This window comes from Aphelocoma coerulescens, chromosome 3, assembly GCF_041296385.1.
Source record: "Aphelocoma coerulescens isolate FSJ_1873_10779 chromosome 3, UR_Acoe_1.0, whole genome shotgun sequence".
In the NCBI taxonomy this organism is placed as follows: domain Eukaryota; kingdom Metazoa; phylum Chordata; class Aves; order Passeriformes; family Corvidae; genus Aphelocoma; species Aphelocoma coerulescens.
In genome coordinates this window covers 34,486,008-34,499,771 of record NC_091016.1, presented here as the reverse complement: position 1 = coordinate 34,499,771, position 13,764 = coordinate 34,486,008, and the positions used below count along the sequence as shown (strand labels likewise).

The window sequence follows — 13,764 nt, the reverse complement described above, 5'->3', positions numbered from 1 at the left end:
AATTAAAAGCCCAATCCAGAACAATGGGACAAGACATACAAGTATCTTTTCCTGAGGCAAGTTAGCCTACTTAAGGAATTCTGCAGAGAGATTTGGAGCAAAAGCACATCTTTGAGTCTTGTGTGGTGGTTTGCTCTGGTGTACTGATGGTCAGCCCTTCACTAACAGTAGACTTTGGGGGTATTTCTGTCAGTAGGCTGCAACCTAAAAGAGCCAGGAGGGCAAATCCCTGGCTGCACATACAGCACTGCGTACGGAGAAGGCAGGCTCGTGGCCTCCTGACAGAGGTATGGTTTTGTGCTAGGATATTCCAGGGATATTCAGTTTCTTGCAAAAGTTGTTCAGGGTATGGGCACACCAAATGTTGCACAGCTGAGCACAGCATGGCTCAGAGTCTAAAACGACTGACCCCGCTAGGCAAGAGTTGTGCTGCTCTCCTAAGGCCGCACGACTTCCGAGCAGGCTGAGCTCGTGTCCGCCTTCAGAAGGCGCACTCTGAGGGCAGGCCGAGCTGGGTAGTTGTATGCAAAGTACGTGGGGATTTCATTAATCTAACGCTCTGAGACGTAAATGGTTTATCGTGCCCAGAGTGCAGTGAGACTGATGTGACGTCTCGCCCTGTCTGTCTTTGCAGGAGAGGAGTTATGGATCAACTATTCCCTGTACTGACCGGGTTCCCTCTGATACGGTTCCGGTTTCAGGTATGGTACTAAGCCTTTTTGTCAAAGAGCTACTTCATTTGATGACAGAAGGAGAATAGAGCTGGATTTGCTCAGGAGCTCTGGAGAAGTGCACTTTGTTGGCTGTGGCTTTTAAGAGCCTTTTTGGAACAATGTGAGTGGTTGTGTAGCAAGATGCGAGTTCACTGCCTCGAGGGTGATGCAAGTTTATGCGACTGCGTCTTCCATGTACAAACCAAGAAGAGACAGTGGAAAAGATAGGAGGCAGTCAGGTCTTTCACTTCCAGGGCGGAAAAACTGTAGGGGATTCTTGTTAATGCAGTCTGAGGTACAAAAACCCTTATGGAGTTCCGTCCTTGGGTAGGTTTTGTCTTTCCTCAGAAGCTGTGATGGTGCCAAATATCCACCCTGTGCTGGCACCAAAGCTCTGCCTGCTTTTCAGTCATTTTCACCAGTTAAAAGAAATTCAAGGACAAACAAATGCAAGACTGAAGTCTTGATGCCTCCTTTGTCTCTGTAGCTACTGCCCAGCTATGGCACCAAGAATCATTTCTGATTTGATGCCTATCAGTCTGTCATTCTGAGCTGATGCTGTCATGAATATTAAAAATACTGTCTTTACAATGCTTTATTATGCTTATTCTGAGGAAAACTTCTAATAACCATCATCATTTGTAGTTTTCTTTCTTTCCCTTACGCTACCTTTATTTTTTTTTCAGTTCATAATTTGAAACCGGCAGATATTCGGGTGATTGCTGCCCTGGGAGATTCACTCACAGTAAGTAAAGATCACTGGATAGCCACTGATAAAGCTAGCAATTAAATTTCTGATTTTTTAACCTGGGAAATGGTATATGTACAGTTATGCCCTTTTGAACCAAACACGTTTTTCACTTTTTTTTACCATACTCCACCTTGGCTGGCTGATTGGTAATCAGATCATGAGTCTAATATGAGTGCACAGTTCCCATTTAAAGTCCACAAGAGTGCCACACAAGGAAGAGATGTAAGATTAGATTGTGCAGCAGCAAAACTAGTCTGCCAGAGAGGACTTGCAACAATTGCTTTCCTTTACTCATTTTTGGCAGCTCCCAAGGTATTGGGACTGAAATCAGTAAGCAGCATGAAGAGAAAGAAAAAGTTCTGCAGCTGATTGTGTGTATCTCTATATCTACGTAATATGATAAATATATATATATGATAATACCAAAGCCTATAAAGCCATAGTAATTTATACTAACTAAATATATAATTAAAATTGCAATAGAACACCAGGTGTGTCAAGTGTAATTTACCTTGAGAATTTTTTTATTTTAGCACTATTCCTGGTACTGTGTAAACTCATTACCCCTACAGTGGCGTGATTCTCCAATCAGTGGTGACTGCTTCACTGCTCATGTCATAATTCATGTTCCCTATGTGTTCTGTGCTAATTATCACATTAAATCCTTGTAGTCTTTTTCCTTGGAGAAAGTGGGAAGGATGTAAAATCACTGTACAACTTTTCAATGTGAGGAACATTATGATGAATTAATTCAGGACCACTGCTATCTTATTTATTCCTTATGTAAATTTAGAATTATATGAGTATTTTGAACATTCTCAAGTAATTTTTCCCCACTTGATCTAATCACAAAGTTGGTAGAAGAGGGTAATTCACTGAAACAGACTTAAAATACCTTCAGCCTTTGATCTTCTTGAGAACAAGGATCTGTTCTATTTTGGGAAGATGACATAGCTTCCTTCATTAATATGCTTTTTAATTATTCTCGGTAGGATCAGTCAGAGAACTGGTTACTGTAGCAATGCTTATTTTCTGAAGGTGAACTCATCTTCTTCTTCCAGGCAGGTAATGGGGCAGGATCCAAACCCCACAATGTTCTGGATGTCCTGACTCAGTACCGAGGTCTTTCTTGGAGGTGAGTCGCAGGAATTTTCCCCCCAGTGGGAGAGAATCCATTGTCTTCAGTTTTGATCTATATAGTTGTTTTTGTAGCAAATGGAGGCTTGTGGAAACTGGATTTGATGGCACATTTTGCATGAAGGCACATGGCTGTACTATTACTCATGATAAAGAAAATACTCAAACTAGTGGCTATCTAGAGTACAATGTGGCATGGTTGGAATTGACCTGGATGGGTGGGAAAATGGGGTTCTTGTTAAGAAGTTCTTTTCCAATCTCACAGTTGTAGGAGACCCTGGAAAGGGGTCCTCTAGACTCCATTGCCATTACATCACTTGCCCATTCTGCATTTCTGTCCCTGCTCTTTCCGTATCCTGTCTGCTCTTGCCCAGTGTGGCCCACGTCACCCATTAGTCTCATTTAAAATTGGTGGTCTACAAAAAATCTTTTCTGCTGTTGTTTCATATGCAGTATCTCTTTCCTTGATCCTTTTAAGTACTGCTTACATCATGGAGAACAGTTTATCAATTATGAGTCAATACAGGCTTTTACATATGCAGCATGTTGTTAGACACATCAAAAAGGCTCTGAAGAAAGGCAATCACATTCACGTGTTAATCTGCAACTCTATGATTTAACACCAAACTTGTCAGGCTGATCTTCTGTTCATCATTTTTTAAGCCACTGTAACTCTAGAAGAAGTTTGGATACATTCACAGAATCATAGAATGGCCTGGGTTGGAAGGGATCTTAAAGTTCATCTGCGTCCTACCCCCTGCCATGGGCAGGGACACTTTTCACTAGATCAGGTTACTCAGAGTTCCATCCAGCTTGGCCTCAAGCACTTCCAGGGATGGTTCTAGTGCACCTCAAAATCTGTTCCACATTAAAGGGATACTGTAGAGGTGTTCTAAAAGAAACATTTTATATTTTGATCTTTAATAGTAATCTATTGACATTTTTTTGCAACAAGTCTACTAGTATTTTCTTCAGCAGGAAGGAGAATAAGGAGCACACAGACATAATGGTCAGTTTCACCAGTCTAGTAGTATTCTTCAAGCTGAGTGAAATGGGAGAGGGGGGAAAGGCAGCAGGAGAAGGAAAAGGTACTGATTTTACTTACCCCTCTGAAATAGATGCTTTTAGAACTTTTTGTTGTGGTTAGATTTGTTAACTAAAAATGGAAGTTATAAATATTTTAATGGATGCAACAATAGCAAAGGTGGCAGCCTTGAAAAAAATGGCATTTCTTTCAGCTAGGTTTGAACATGTGCCAGAACACATTGAGAGAGCTGGAAGGACAGCTATTGTGCAGGGCTTCTAATATGATTGTTCAGCTGGTGCTGACAGTGTCTGTGATGTTGTGACCCGCTGGGGACAGGCCCCCAGAGTCTGGGTGTGCTCTGTAGATGTGTGGTAGCCCCAAAGGGGCGCACTCTCCTACCTTGTCCATTGCCTTGCCGAGTTCATCGTACCTTGGAACACTTTTTTCCTGTTCTTTCTTTTTAACAGTGTTGGAGGAAATGAGAACATAAGCACAGTCACAACACTGCCAAGTAAGTGACTTTTCTTGTAAATTTCATAAATATGTGGTGCTGTTTATTATTAGAATACCTACTGTTATAAAAGGACATAGGACATAAGGGTTAAAATCTGTAGCATGACACAAGCAATCCCTTTGTGTTCAATGTCCAATGCTGAGTAAAAGTTGCATAACAACCAGGCTGTAATATGCTGTGCATAACTTAAATATGTATTTTGTAATTCCTAGGTTTTGGTTGTTTCAGTATTCTTCTGCTGGTTATAGTTCTGTCTAAAATGTGTTTGGGATAGATGAATCAAAGATCTTAGGTCATAGCCTAAAGAAACCATTTTGACTGTATGAGAAAGTTGTTTTAGGCAGGAGCAGAATCACATTACAAGATCAGATTTTACATGCTTTTTAAAGGTCAGGACACTTTACATCTGAGGTGTTTGTAAGGCTGGTTTGTAACCTAAGATCTAGAAGGGAATCTGGGGTCTTTGGGGTTAATACATCTGGGGCCATCAGGCTAAAGGATTTGATTCCAACCTGTCTGCAGTCAGAGCATGATGGCATGAGGATCTCCTGCCTGAGTATATGGTTACCCAGCCTTGCTTACCAGGCAAAATGGCATTGCTAGCCAAGATGGTCATGTTAGGTCATGAGATCTCTGAATTACTGAAATTCAGAAATCTCGAAGGCAGGGAAATGGTCATATGGTGATGAATCTCCATGTTTATTATCCTTAAAAGGTCAATATTTTTTTGGATAGCTATCTCCTAAAGCTTTTTAATGGTCTTTTTGCTAAAGTCTAATCTTTATTCCCTCATTTGTTACCTGCTGCAAGAAGCAATATTTTAGGGTGCTGTCTTTTTCTGCAGATATTCTTCGTGAGTTCAACCCATCCTTGGTAGGGTATTCCATTGGCACTGGAACACAGGATTCAAACAATGCTTCATTCAACCAAGCTGTGGCAGGGGCTCATGCAGAGTAAGAGGAAAACTTTTAATTTTAACAGAAATTTGATTTTTTTCTATAAAACTCCTTGTGACTAAAAAAGGCTGAAGCGCTGGACTTTGGCAGGAGCACAGTAAGTCTAATAGGCAAACCCAGAGACATTTTTTATCCTGACTGTAGCATGAAGGCCAAGAAATGTGATGAGGACTTCGCAGTGTTTCTAATCTATGTCAAATAAGTTAGGAACAAAAGCAATACTTTCTCTAGCATTTTCAACCAAGGAAGCCACATCATTTTACAAGCACTACTCAGAAAGCTTTCCTGTTGTGAGACAGACAAAAGATATTTCCACTTTATGGGAGGTATATTCAAGCCCGCTTGTCCATCAGGACCAAGAGTTTGTGTAGAGACTAAGAAAATTGTGGATTGTTTAATTCCTGGTCTGCCAGAGCTGGGAATTAACTAGAGACTGCTGTGCACTGTCTTCAGTGCAATTCATATCCTATTTTTTTTTCCACTGGTAACAGTTCTTATAAGACCTACTTCAGTGCCTTGAGGCTATATAATAACATTGGTATGAGCACAGATGCTTCAGAGCTATGTCTATTGATAGCATCTGTCTGATGGTGGGAAAAGTGCATTTTCGATACAGCTTGTAAAAGAGTAACTATGCAGCGTTTGCAAAGTAGCCCAGTGCCTGTTGGATGCTAATTATTTTCTCTTTTTTCTTTTTTCTTCACTGTCTCAAAATATGGGCTTTGTTGGCTATATCATATATTCCATTCAATTAAAATTGGACTTTCTCTGAGGTTTTTGGGTGTTTGATGTCCACTCATCAGCTTTCCTCTTTGTGTTGCTATCTATGCAGGATTCTTTCTTTATATTTTTGTTAATTTATTTTATGATTTTGTTTTTCTTTTATTTTTAGGGATGTTCCTGAACAGGCTAGGAAACTGGTGGACCTCATGAAGAATGATTCAGTGAGTTTAACATCTTATTAATATCTTTAGAATGAAGTGACATGGCATCATTAGTTTCTAACAGACCACGAGCAGATCTCAACAGGGAATGCCAAACTTTAAAGCTGTAGGTAAAGCAGGGTACAGTGTAATTCTTCCCAGTGCAGAGTGTGAGTCAGCACAAAATAATCTAGAATGACTCTTAATTGAATTTGTACCAGCCTATGATAGTTACTATCAAACGAAGATAATTGTAATCTTCTCATCATTTTTACTGCAGGTGCCTGTAAATGCTTCCCCTTCCAACCTGTGTCACCCTGTAAGATAACAGAACCTTTTCTCTGTGAGGATTTTGCTGTGGTGCTGTTAATTATCTTGTAAGCAGGTGGTTTTTCCAGCAAAAATGATACATGCTAGGATGTTGAGGGCAAGCTTTTCAAGTAGCAAATCATGTGGAGTGAACATGTGAAGTGAGGAAGGGACTGTTTTCTATAAAAACAAATGAATCCCTTCTTTCATCTAGTCATCAGCTGATTTTTGACTTACACATTTATTGTTAGGAATTATTTGATTATTGCTCTGTAAAATACGCATTAGGTTGAGGATTGCTTGCATTTTTCCCACCTCAGTTCGTCCTTTCAATGTTTGCTATTTGTAATTTGACAAATGTGCTATGCAATCAGTGACCTAAGTTACATTTTAATAGTTTGGCTTTCCAATTGTGCAGCTGGAAAACAGCCAAAAAGCCTTCAAGATATCTGTGTGCATGTTTAGTGTAAATACTTTGGTGTGTAGATATTGGCAAAAATATTTGCAGTACCTTCCTTTCTGGTTCACTTTCTTGTAAACAAGATTTCAATCTGATGGATGCATCTGAAGTGAGATTAAAAGGAACAGCAACTAACAATGAGGGGTTGGATGGTTTTCATTCAAACCATTTAAGGCTTCTAAGCATTAGTCTTTCAAATTTATTGGCTTGAAAATGTTAACAGAAATTAATGGAAATATCTTTTAATTAACTAATAAACGTTTTTATGTAGCTAGTGAAGTTTTTTCTGACTAGAAAGCATGCTCATAGTAGAGGTCATATATCTTTGATTTAAGTGATCCTTTTTCCCCTCTCTTTTAAAAACACTTGTTGAGTGCAGGAGGAAATCTTCCCCTCTTTTTGATTTTGTACATTTTGAGACCAAACTACTGAACAAGGTGTATATGAGCTGGGATATGTTGCCTCCTGCCTTTGAAGAAAGATGTTTTCAAACAGCTTGAGGCTGATGCACTATTGGTGCTTTTTTTACTGGTGTTTTGCACTGAAATTAAAGCATTAGGATATTGAGCACAACATCCACAACATGGTACTAAGCATATCTGAACCTTACCTCAAAGCTAAGAAGGTGTTTATTTGCTGTAGCACAATTACATTGATTTAGCTAACTGTTCCTTTGCAAAATCTTTGGAGAAACAAAAAGTGCTGTAATGTTTTACCGTTATTGTTAGATAGAGTTAATATTGCCCCACTGTTCCTTGCAGTTTGTCTCAAAGCAAGACTGAAATATACAGTGCTCCTGGGTTTTCCAGCAGGATAGCTGCATTATTTATGACACAGTAAAACACGTACCATAATTTTTGCCTTGAAGATATGCTTCTAGGGCTGCAAGAGGAGTCACTATACACAAGATATTACTAAGAACAGCATACAGATAGATTTTGAGCAATAATTTTCTAAAGCAAATAGTTTTCCATGATGCCATTGATATTATAAATCTGGTTTAGATCATAGCAGTTTCTACATCTTTGGTCATGACTGCAAACTTGTTTTTGTTCTGGATGCCCAGGGAATGATAGCCATGTACTCTGAGAAATGGGAAATTTGTGTTTAGTACGTTGCCTGTATCTCCCTCCTTTTCTTTTTTTAACTAGTAACTTCTGTTCCATCTTTTCCTCTGTGTAGAGAATAAATTTCCAGAATGACTGGAAGCTCATAACACTTTTCATAGGAGGAAACGACCTCTGTGAACACTGTGAGAATCCAGTAAGTTCCCTGCTGCCTGGAGCATGAACTGGGCCAGTCAAGCCACACAGTCTATATGCATTGCAGGGGGTGAGAGGGAGGAACTCGGTGGGTGAGGCCAAAGTACGGTAGGTCTGAATTGTGCAACTCTGGAAAGTAACTGTACTGAGACCTTCAGGTGGCTCAGCATAATGTTTTGATAATGTTGGAGATACCCTTAGAACACCTGTAAATTACATAACTGTTGCAACTTTGTTCTGCTGTTTACTAGGGTTACTTTTTGTTGCATGGTCACTTTATCTCCTGTGGATAAAAGGTTGAGAACTTTTATTCCTCTTTGCCTTGCCTTGCCAGTCACCCTCCTAAGTCTTACTTGGTACTCTCTTAATATTTTCAGTGCTATGGGAAAAAGTTCTAAGCACAGCTCATGCTAGTTCAGTTATATGTAATGTGTACATATTGTGTACATGTAACATATGTACAGTGTCTAGCTTTGGTATGTGTGACTGTAGACGAGGTGAAAGGCTGTGGCAGACTCCTCACTTAGTGATGAGGGTTACCTACTCACAGGCAGTTGAGCACATGACTGTCATTATCCATGATTCATTTTGGATCAGGAAGAACAGCAAAGCAGCACAGTAAGATGGTTATAAAACAAGGAAGGAGCAAATTAACCATTCCTACCTTCTGCTGTCAGCCCAAACGCAAAGTGCCTGTTCATGTGACTGGCGTGGGTGACAAGGAGAGAATGTGTTTGCATCCAAGGATCACAGTGATCTTTGTGTGGCACAAGTACAAACAGTGCCAGCCACAATGTTCTTGGTGATCTGTGACTTAGGAAGTGAGTAAGGGATCTGAGCTGTTTACTTCTTTAGAATAGGCAAGTGGGGCTCTCAATGAACTTCTGCTTAAAATTAAATGAGAGAAAAAAGGCTGAAAATAAGACAGGCATTTCTCGTAAGAAAGTTTATTGAACTGTTATAGTTCCACAAGTGAAAAAATAAATGTTGGATTACTTGAGACAATAAAATTAGAGTATTTAAACCACTAAAATGGAGCAAGGAAATTATGGCACTGAAAGACAAGTATATGAAGTGATTTTGTTCCCAGATAAACACCTAAGTTTTGCCAGTTATTATTCGTGGCAGGCAAGGAGCATATGGGAAACATGTTCTAATACTCCATACAGCAGAAATAAACTTACTTTTACACAAACTGTTCTCTCCCAGATATGGCCCCTGTTAGCAAGTTGTTAGCCATGCTTTTAAGACCAGCCCAAGCAATCCTGGGGATTGAGGATGTTGTGATGTCTGATAATACCCTCTGAATTTTCACCCTCACTGGTATCCAGTGGATGCCAGATCTTTTCTTTCCAGTGAGATAGCTGTGATGGGAAGGAAAAAAAGCAGAAACAGGGCAGTTTTGCGTATGACTCTGTTACTTTTGACCCAAGAGTAGGAAACATGAACACTACTGTGAAAGACTCTAGCTAGTCATTCTTGTCCCTGACTGAATAAACTAATAATAAAATTCAAACCTCTTGCTTTAACAGGTACACCATTCTCCTGAAAACTACACCTACAACCTGCAAATAGCTTTGGACTTACTTCACAAAGAGGTAAGTCAAACTTTTCTAGGATGTGGGAGCAGGGATTTTGTTCTGTTAGCAAAGCAGTCACTGATTATTGATTAAGAATTTATTTCCTTGCTTTCATTTGCAGAGTACTATTGTATGTAGAGGTGTTTGCTTGCAGGAAAATCTTTGTGAAAGGCAAAAAGGGCTGGAGAAGTTTTTTACCAAAGGAGTAAGGATGTTCTTAGTTCTAGCTGATGTGCTGTGGACAAATAATAAGAAAAAATGTTATAACAAAGTTGAAAAAACTATATTAATTGACTAGAAAATGCTTTGCTTGTTTTTTAAACTGCAAATAAGTATATTTTTGTGGTCATTAAGAGAGAGATTCTGATATTCCACATAAAGGTAAGAATGATGAGAGTACTTGAAGAGTTAGCAGATGTCTGAGTCTTGCTGGGACCTATAACAACTTGTTTGGACATTTTTGAAGCCATCATTTTCAAGTGACCAGCTATAAACATTTAGAATAGAACTAGGCAGTGCAGGCAGGGGCTGTAATTTGGTATTGCTTGTGTGGGGGATTAATTATTGAGAAAGCCCTTTGAACACCTCTTATAAATAATACATGATGCTTGAATCAGCAGGCTGCTACCAGGGTCTGCTGTGGCTGTGCAGGGACAAAAGCAGCACTCTGTGCTCCAGGAGTTTGCTCTGGATTTGTTTGTTCTCTTGGCAGGTTCCACGGGCATATGTGAACCTGGTGACGTTGCTTTCCATAGAAAGCCTCCGGGAGCTGCATGCATCAAAAAACAATAGCTGCCCCAAAGTGCTGATGAGGTTTGCAGATGATTTATGTTACAGATCTCAGTGTTGTCACAGAAGGCTGCAACGTCTTCTTTGGAAGTTTTGTTGTAAAGGGAACAGGTTCTAGTATTTCAGACCACCAAACATCTTTCTCTGTGCATGTGCATGTACCTACATTTTGATTCCAACACAGCATTTACAATAAGCTCTCTCTGTCACTGTCTCTGTATCTGAGCCCTTTTGTTACCACTTCTTATGAAGGTGCCATTTTTGACTCCTCACTTAACCTGCAAGTGAGTTCAAGCCAGAGCAGAAAGAGCTCAGCTGGGCACTCTTTGGTGCAGGTAGAGAAGATACTAAGACACAAGGTTTTTTAGTTGCATTTACAAATTTACTTTTCTGCACTTAAAACTCTCCCTCTTGCTTCTGCAATTTTCAGTCTCTGTAATCTCATTGCTGATAATTAGTTTTATCTCCAATTAGTCTCTTAAGTAGTTGTTTTGGATGCTTAATTATGCCACCTGCTGCTTTATGGCTCAACAATCCTTTCAGGCCAGTGTTAGTCCACTACTGAGGTGGCAGGTCTGCACCCTCAGTGGACTTTTGGTGACTCAGATAGGGTCCAGCATTGTCCCCTGAGTTGCTTCTGGCAGGGCCTGCTTGTTTTCAGAAAAGCAGATCTCTGCTTTTCTGGACAGATGGGGAGAATAACTTTGTGCTGTGAATGTAGGCAGCCACTGGCTTTACAAGAGGGACAGAGATGCAACCCTCTTGCTGTGATTTAAGGGCTTTCTCGTGGCTGTCAGTGGAAAATTGGTTTTGAAACTCAGGGTGCTGGTGCTCCCAGTAGCCAGTTGTAGTTTTATTTATTTGTTTGTTTGTTTGCTTATTTTTAACAAAGGTTACTGGTTAGAGTTCACAGGTATCTCAAGGTCCTAATCGTTGGACAAGGATAGTTAGTGAAACCTTTAAGATTATATTATCTCATGATAGCTGTAACCTTTTCCCATCATTTCAGGTGCCATGCTGACATTTTCCTGTCTGGCAGCAAGCCAAGTTTACAGGGTGATAAGCAGACCCTGTGTGGGATAATAAATGCCATTCCACTGAATGGAAGAAGAGCTGAAGGAGGATTTTGATCTTGAAAGTAGTCTTTTTTTCTGAGAGTAGCAAACAACCTGAAGAGAAGATGTTTCTACTAATGTTGTCTAACTTATGTTTCTGAAACTTCTGAAACCACGATTTTGATTTGTATTGTTCTCATATAGATGTACTGTGGAAGTAAAATCTTCTGTTAGTTGGTCTCCATTAAGTCAAGTTTGGACATGGCAGGGATCTGTGTATATTTTACATGTATCAACTGCATCTCTGTAGGAGGTATTTCTCTAAGAGCTCTCTCAGGGATGCTTTACTATGGTCATACGGTCAGGATTTTTGAAAGGAGTCCTTTTTCTAATTTGGATTTCTCAAGTAATGATGATACATGCCCAGGAAGACAGAACAGCCCAAGAAAAATATCCACGTGCTAGGAAGACCAAAACTTCAGGGGAGGGATAAAGGTGGCCAACTGGGGTTCACAGAATCTTAGAATGTCTCAGGTTAAAATGGCTCTCTAAGGATGGAGAATTCAGCATCAGTCTGGGTGACTGTTTTGGTGCTCTACCAGCCTCACTGTGAAACATCCTGTAACCTCGGATTCTCTCAGCTGATTAGAATGAATTTGTGGGAGCTCCATCTTGAGGGGTGCTTGCACAGTTCTGCTGAAGCAAGCCATGTTGCACAAGTGTACTTATGAGTAGTTTTTTGTGGTGGGTTGGCCCCACGTGCCAGCCAAGCACTGCACACAGCTGCTTATTCACCCCACCCTGGAAACATGGGGAGAAAACAACGATTGTGAGCAAGAAAATTCATGGGTCAAAATAAAGACAGGCAAGCCACTTATTTACCACGTATCACTGCAGGCAAAATAGACCTGATTTGGGGAACTTAATTGTATTTGTTTTCCATGAGCATAAACATTTAATTGCTGATTCGGGTATTGGGAAATGAACAAACAAAAAAGTTGAACAGTTAAAGCACCTGTCCTCCCTCCTTATCAGGTTAAAGTTTGCTCCAAGCACCTCTCCCTCCACCTTTGTTACTGCTGCAGGGTACCCTCAGTCCCTTCAGTGAGGCATGGCTTGGGGTCTGGATCTGGTATCTCTCTGCCACTCCTTCCTGCTCACACTTGTCCTGTGCTCCAGCATGAGTCCTTCAGTCATGTCCATCCACAGAGTGCCTGTTCTGCCATGGAGCACCTCTTCCTTGCTCCTGCTGTTGTTCTCTCCTCTCCCTCTCTGGTGTTTTCTGCCCTTTCTTAAGCAAGTTTTCACAGAGACGCCACTAGCTTGGCTGAGAGGCTCAGCCATGCCCTGTGGTTGGTTTGCTGGAGCTGTGTCCAGAGCAGACAGCCCTGCCCCTCCTCACAGAGATCACTCCTGCTGCTGAAACCTTGCCATTAGCATATGATGTGGTTTTTGCTTGCATGGAGCCTTTTCCTCACTTTCTGTTCATTAATTTATCCCTAATAAATGTGTTTCTGCTCAAGAATTGAGGCTGTGCAGAAACTCAGGGGTGAGAGGTAATGCTCTCATTTGATGGCCTTTCAAAGACATCCCTCTCAGAGCTTATAATCCTGCAGCTTGTCAGCTTGGGAGCAGGGGGAAAAAGAAGAGCAAATCTCAGTGCCATGCTCTTATTCCACAGGATGCTGTGCCCTTGTGTCATAAACCCTAAGGACAATTCCACTGAATTAAAGAAGTTGATCTACTTTAACAGAAAGTATCAGGTAATGCACATTGCATTTGTTAGAAGTTTAATGTCATCCTTCTGTTGATCAAGGGAACCATAGATGGGCTAATTTAAAAGTGGGGGACAGTTTCCACTCATTCTAATGACATATTTGTAGTTGTGATTAAAAAAAAGTAGGATCAAGATCTTTACAATTCTGTTTCACTAAACCAACAAAACAGATGAGAAGAAAAATTGTTACAGAGCCGTAGAAAGGAGAGTATTTCAGAGAGCCAGCAGTTTTTTGATCTGTTATGTTATTGGAAATCAGGTTAAGCCAAACAACATAGTAACAGGAACAAGCTTTCAGGCACAGCATGTCAGCCAAACCAAAAACACTTCGGTGGTTCTGGAAGGACATCTTAACAGAAAACCTAATCCCTGAGCAGGCTGCCAGTCCCTGTCAGTCAGGCAGTCATTCCCAGGCTGCCCCTCTGCAAAGAAGACCAGGATGAGTGTCTCAAAAAGGCATCTGCATTGGCTGCCTGGCACAAGCTGAAAACCATGGTCATGTCTGAGCTTC

At 40.6% G+C, this 13,764-nt stretch overlaps 1 protein-coding gene across 3 annotated transcripts in view; it reads left to right on the top strand.

The window, feature by feature from the left end:
* PLB1 (phospholipase B1) overlaps window positions 1–13,764 on the top strand; it is a 92,078-nt gene that overhangs the window by 36,432 nt on the left and 41,882 nt on the right. For all 3 annotated transcript variants that reach the window (XM_069009792.1, XM_069009791.1, XM_069009790.1), the window contains 10 exons: window positions 635–701; window positions 1,400–1,458; window positions 2,526–2,599; window positions 4,096–4,139; window positions 4,987–5,095; window positions 5,991–6,042; window positions 7,973–8,053; window positions 9,585–9,650; window positions 10,345–10,445; window positions 13,158–13,239. In XM_069009792.1, coding sequence (XP_068865893.1) covers window positions 635–701; window positions 1,400–1,458; window positions 2,526–2,599; window positions 4,096–4,139; window positions 4,987–5,095; window positions 5,991–6,042; window positions 7,973–8,053; window positions 9,585–9,650; window positions 10,345–10,445; window positions 13,158–13,239 — 735 coding nt within the window. The remainder of the gene's footprint in view (window positions 1–634; window positions 702–1,399; window positions 1,459–2,525; window positions 2,600–4,095; window positions 4,140–4,986; window positions 5,096–5,990; window positions 6,043–7,972; window positions 8,054–9,584; window positions 9,651–10,344; window positions 10,446–13,157; window positions 13,240–13,764) is intronic.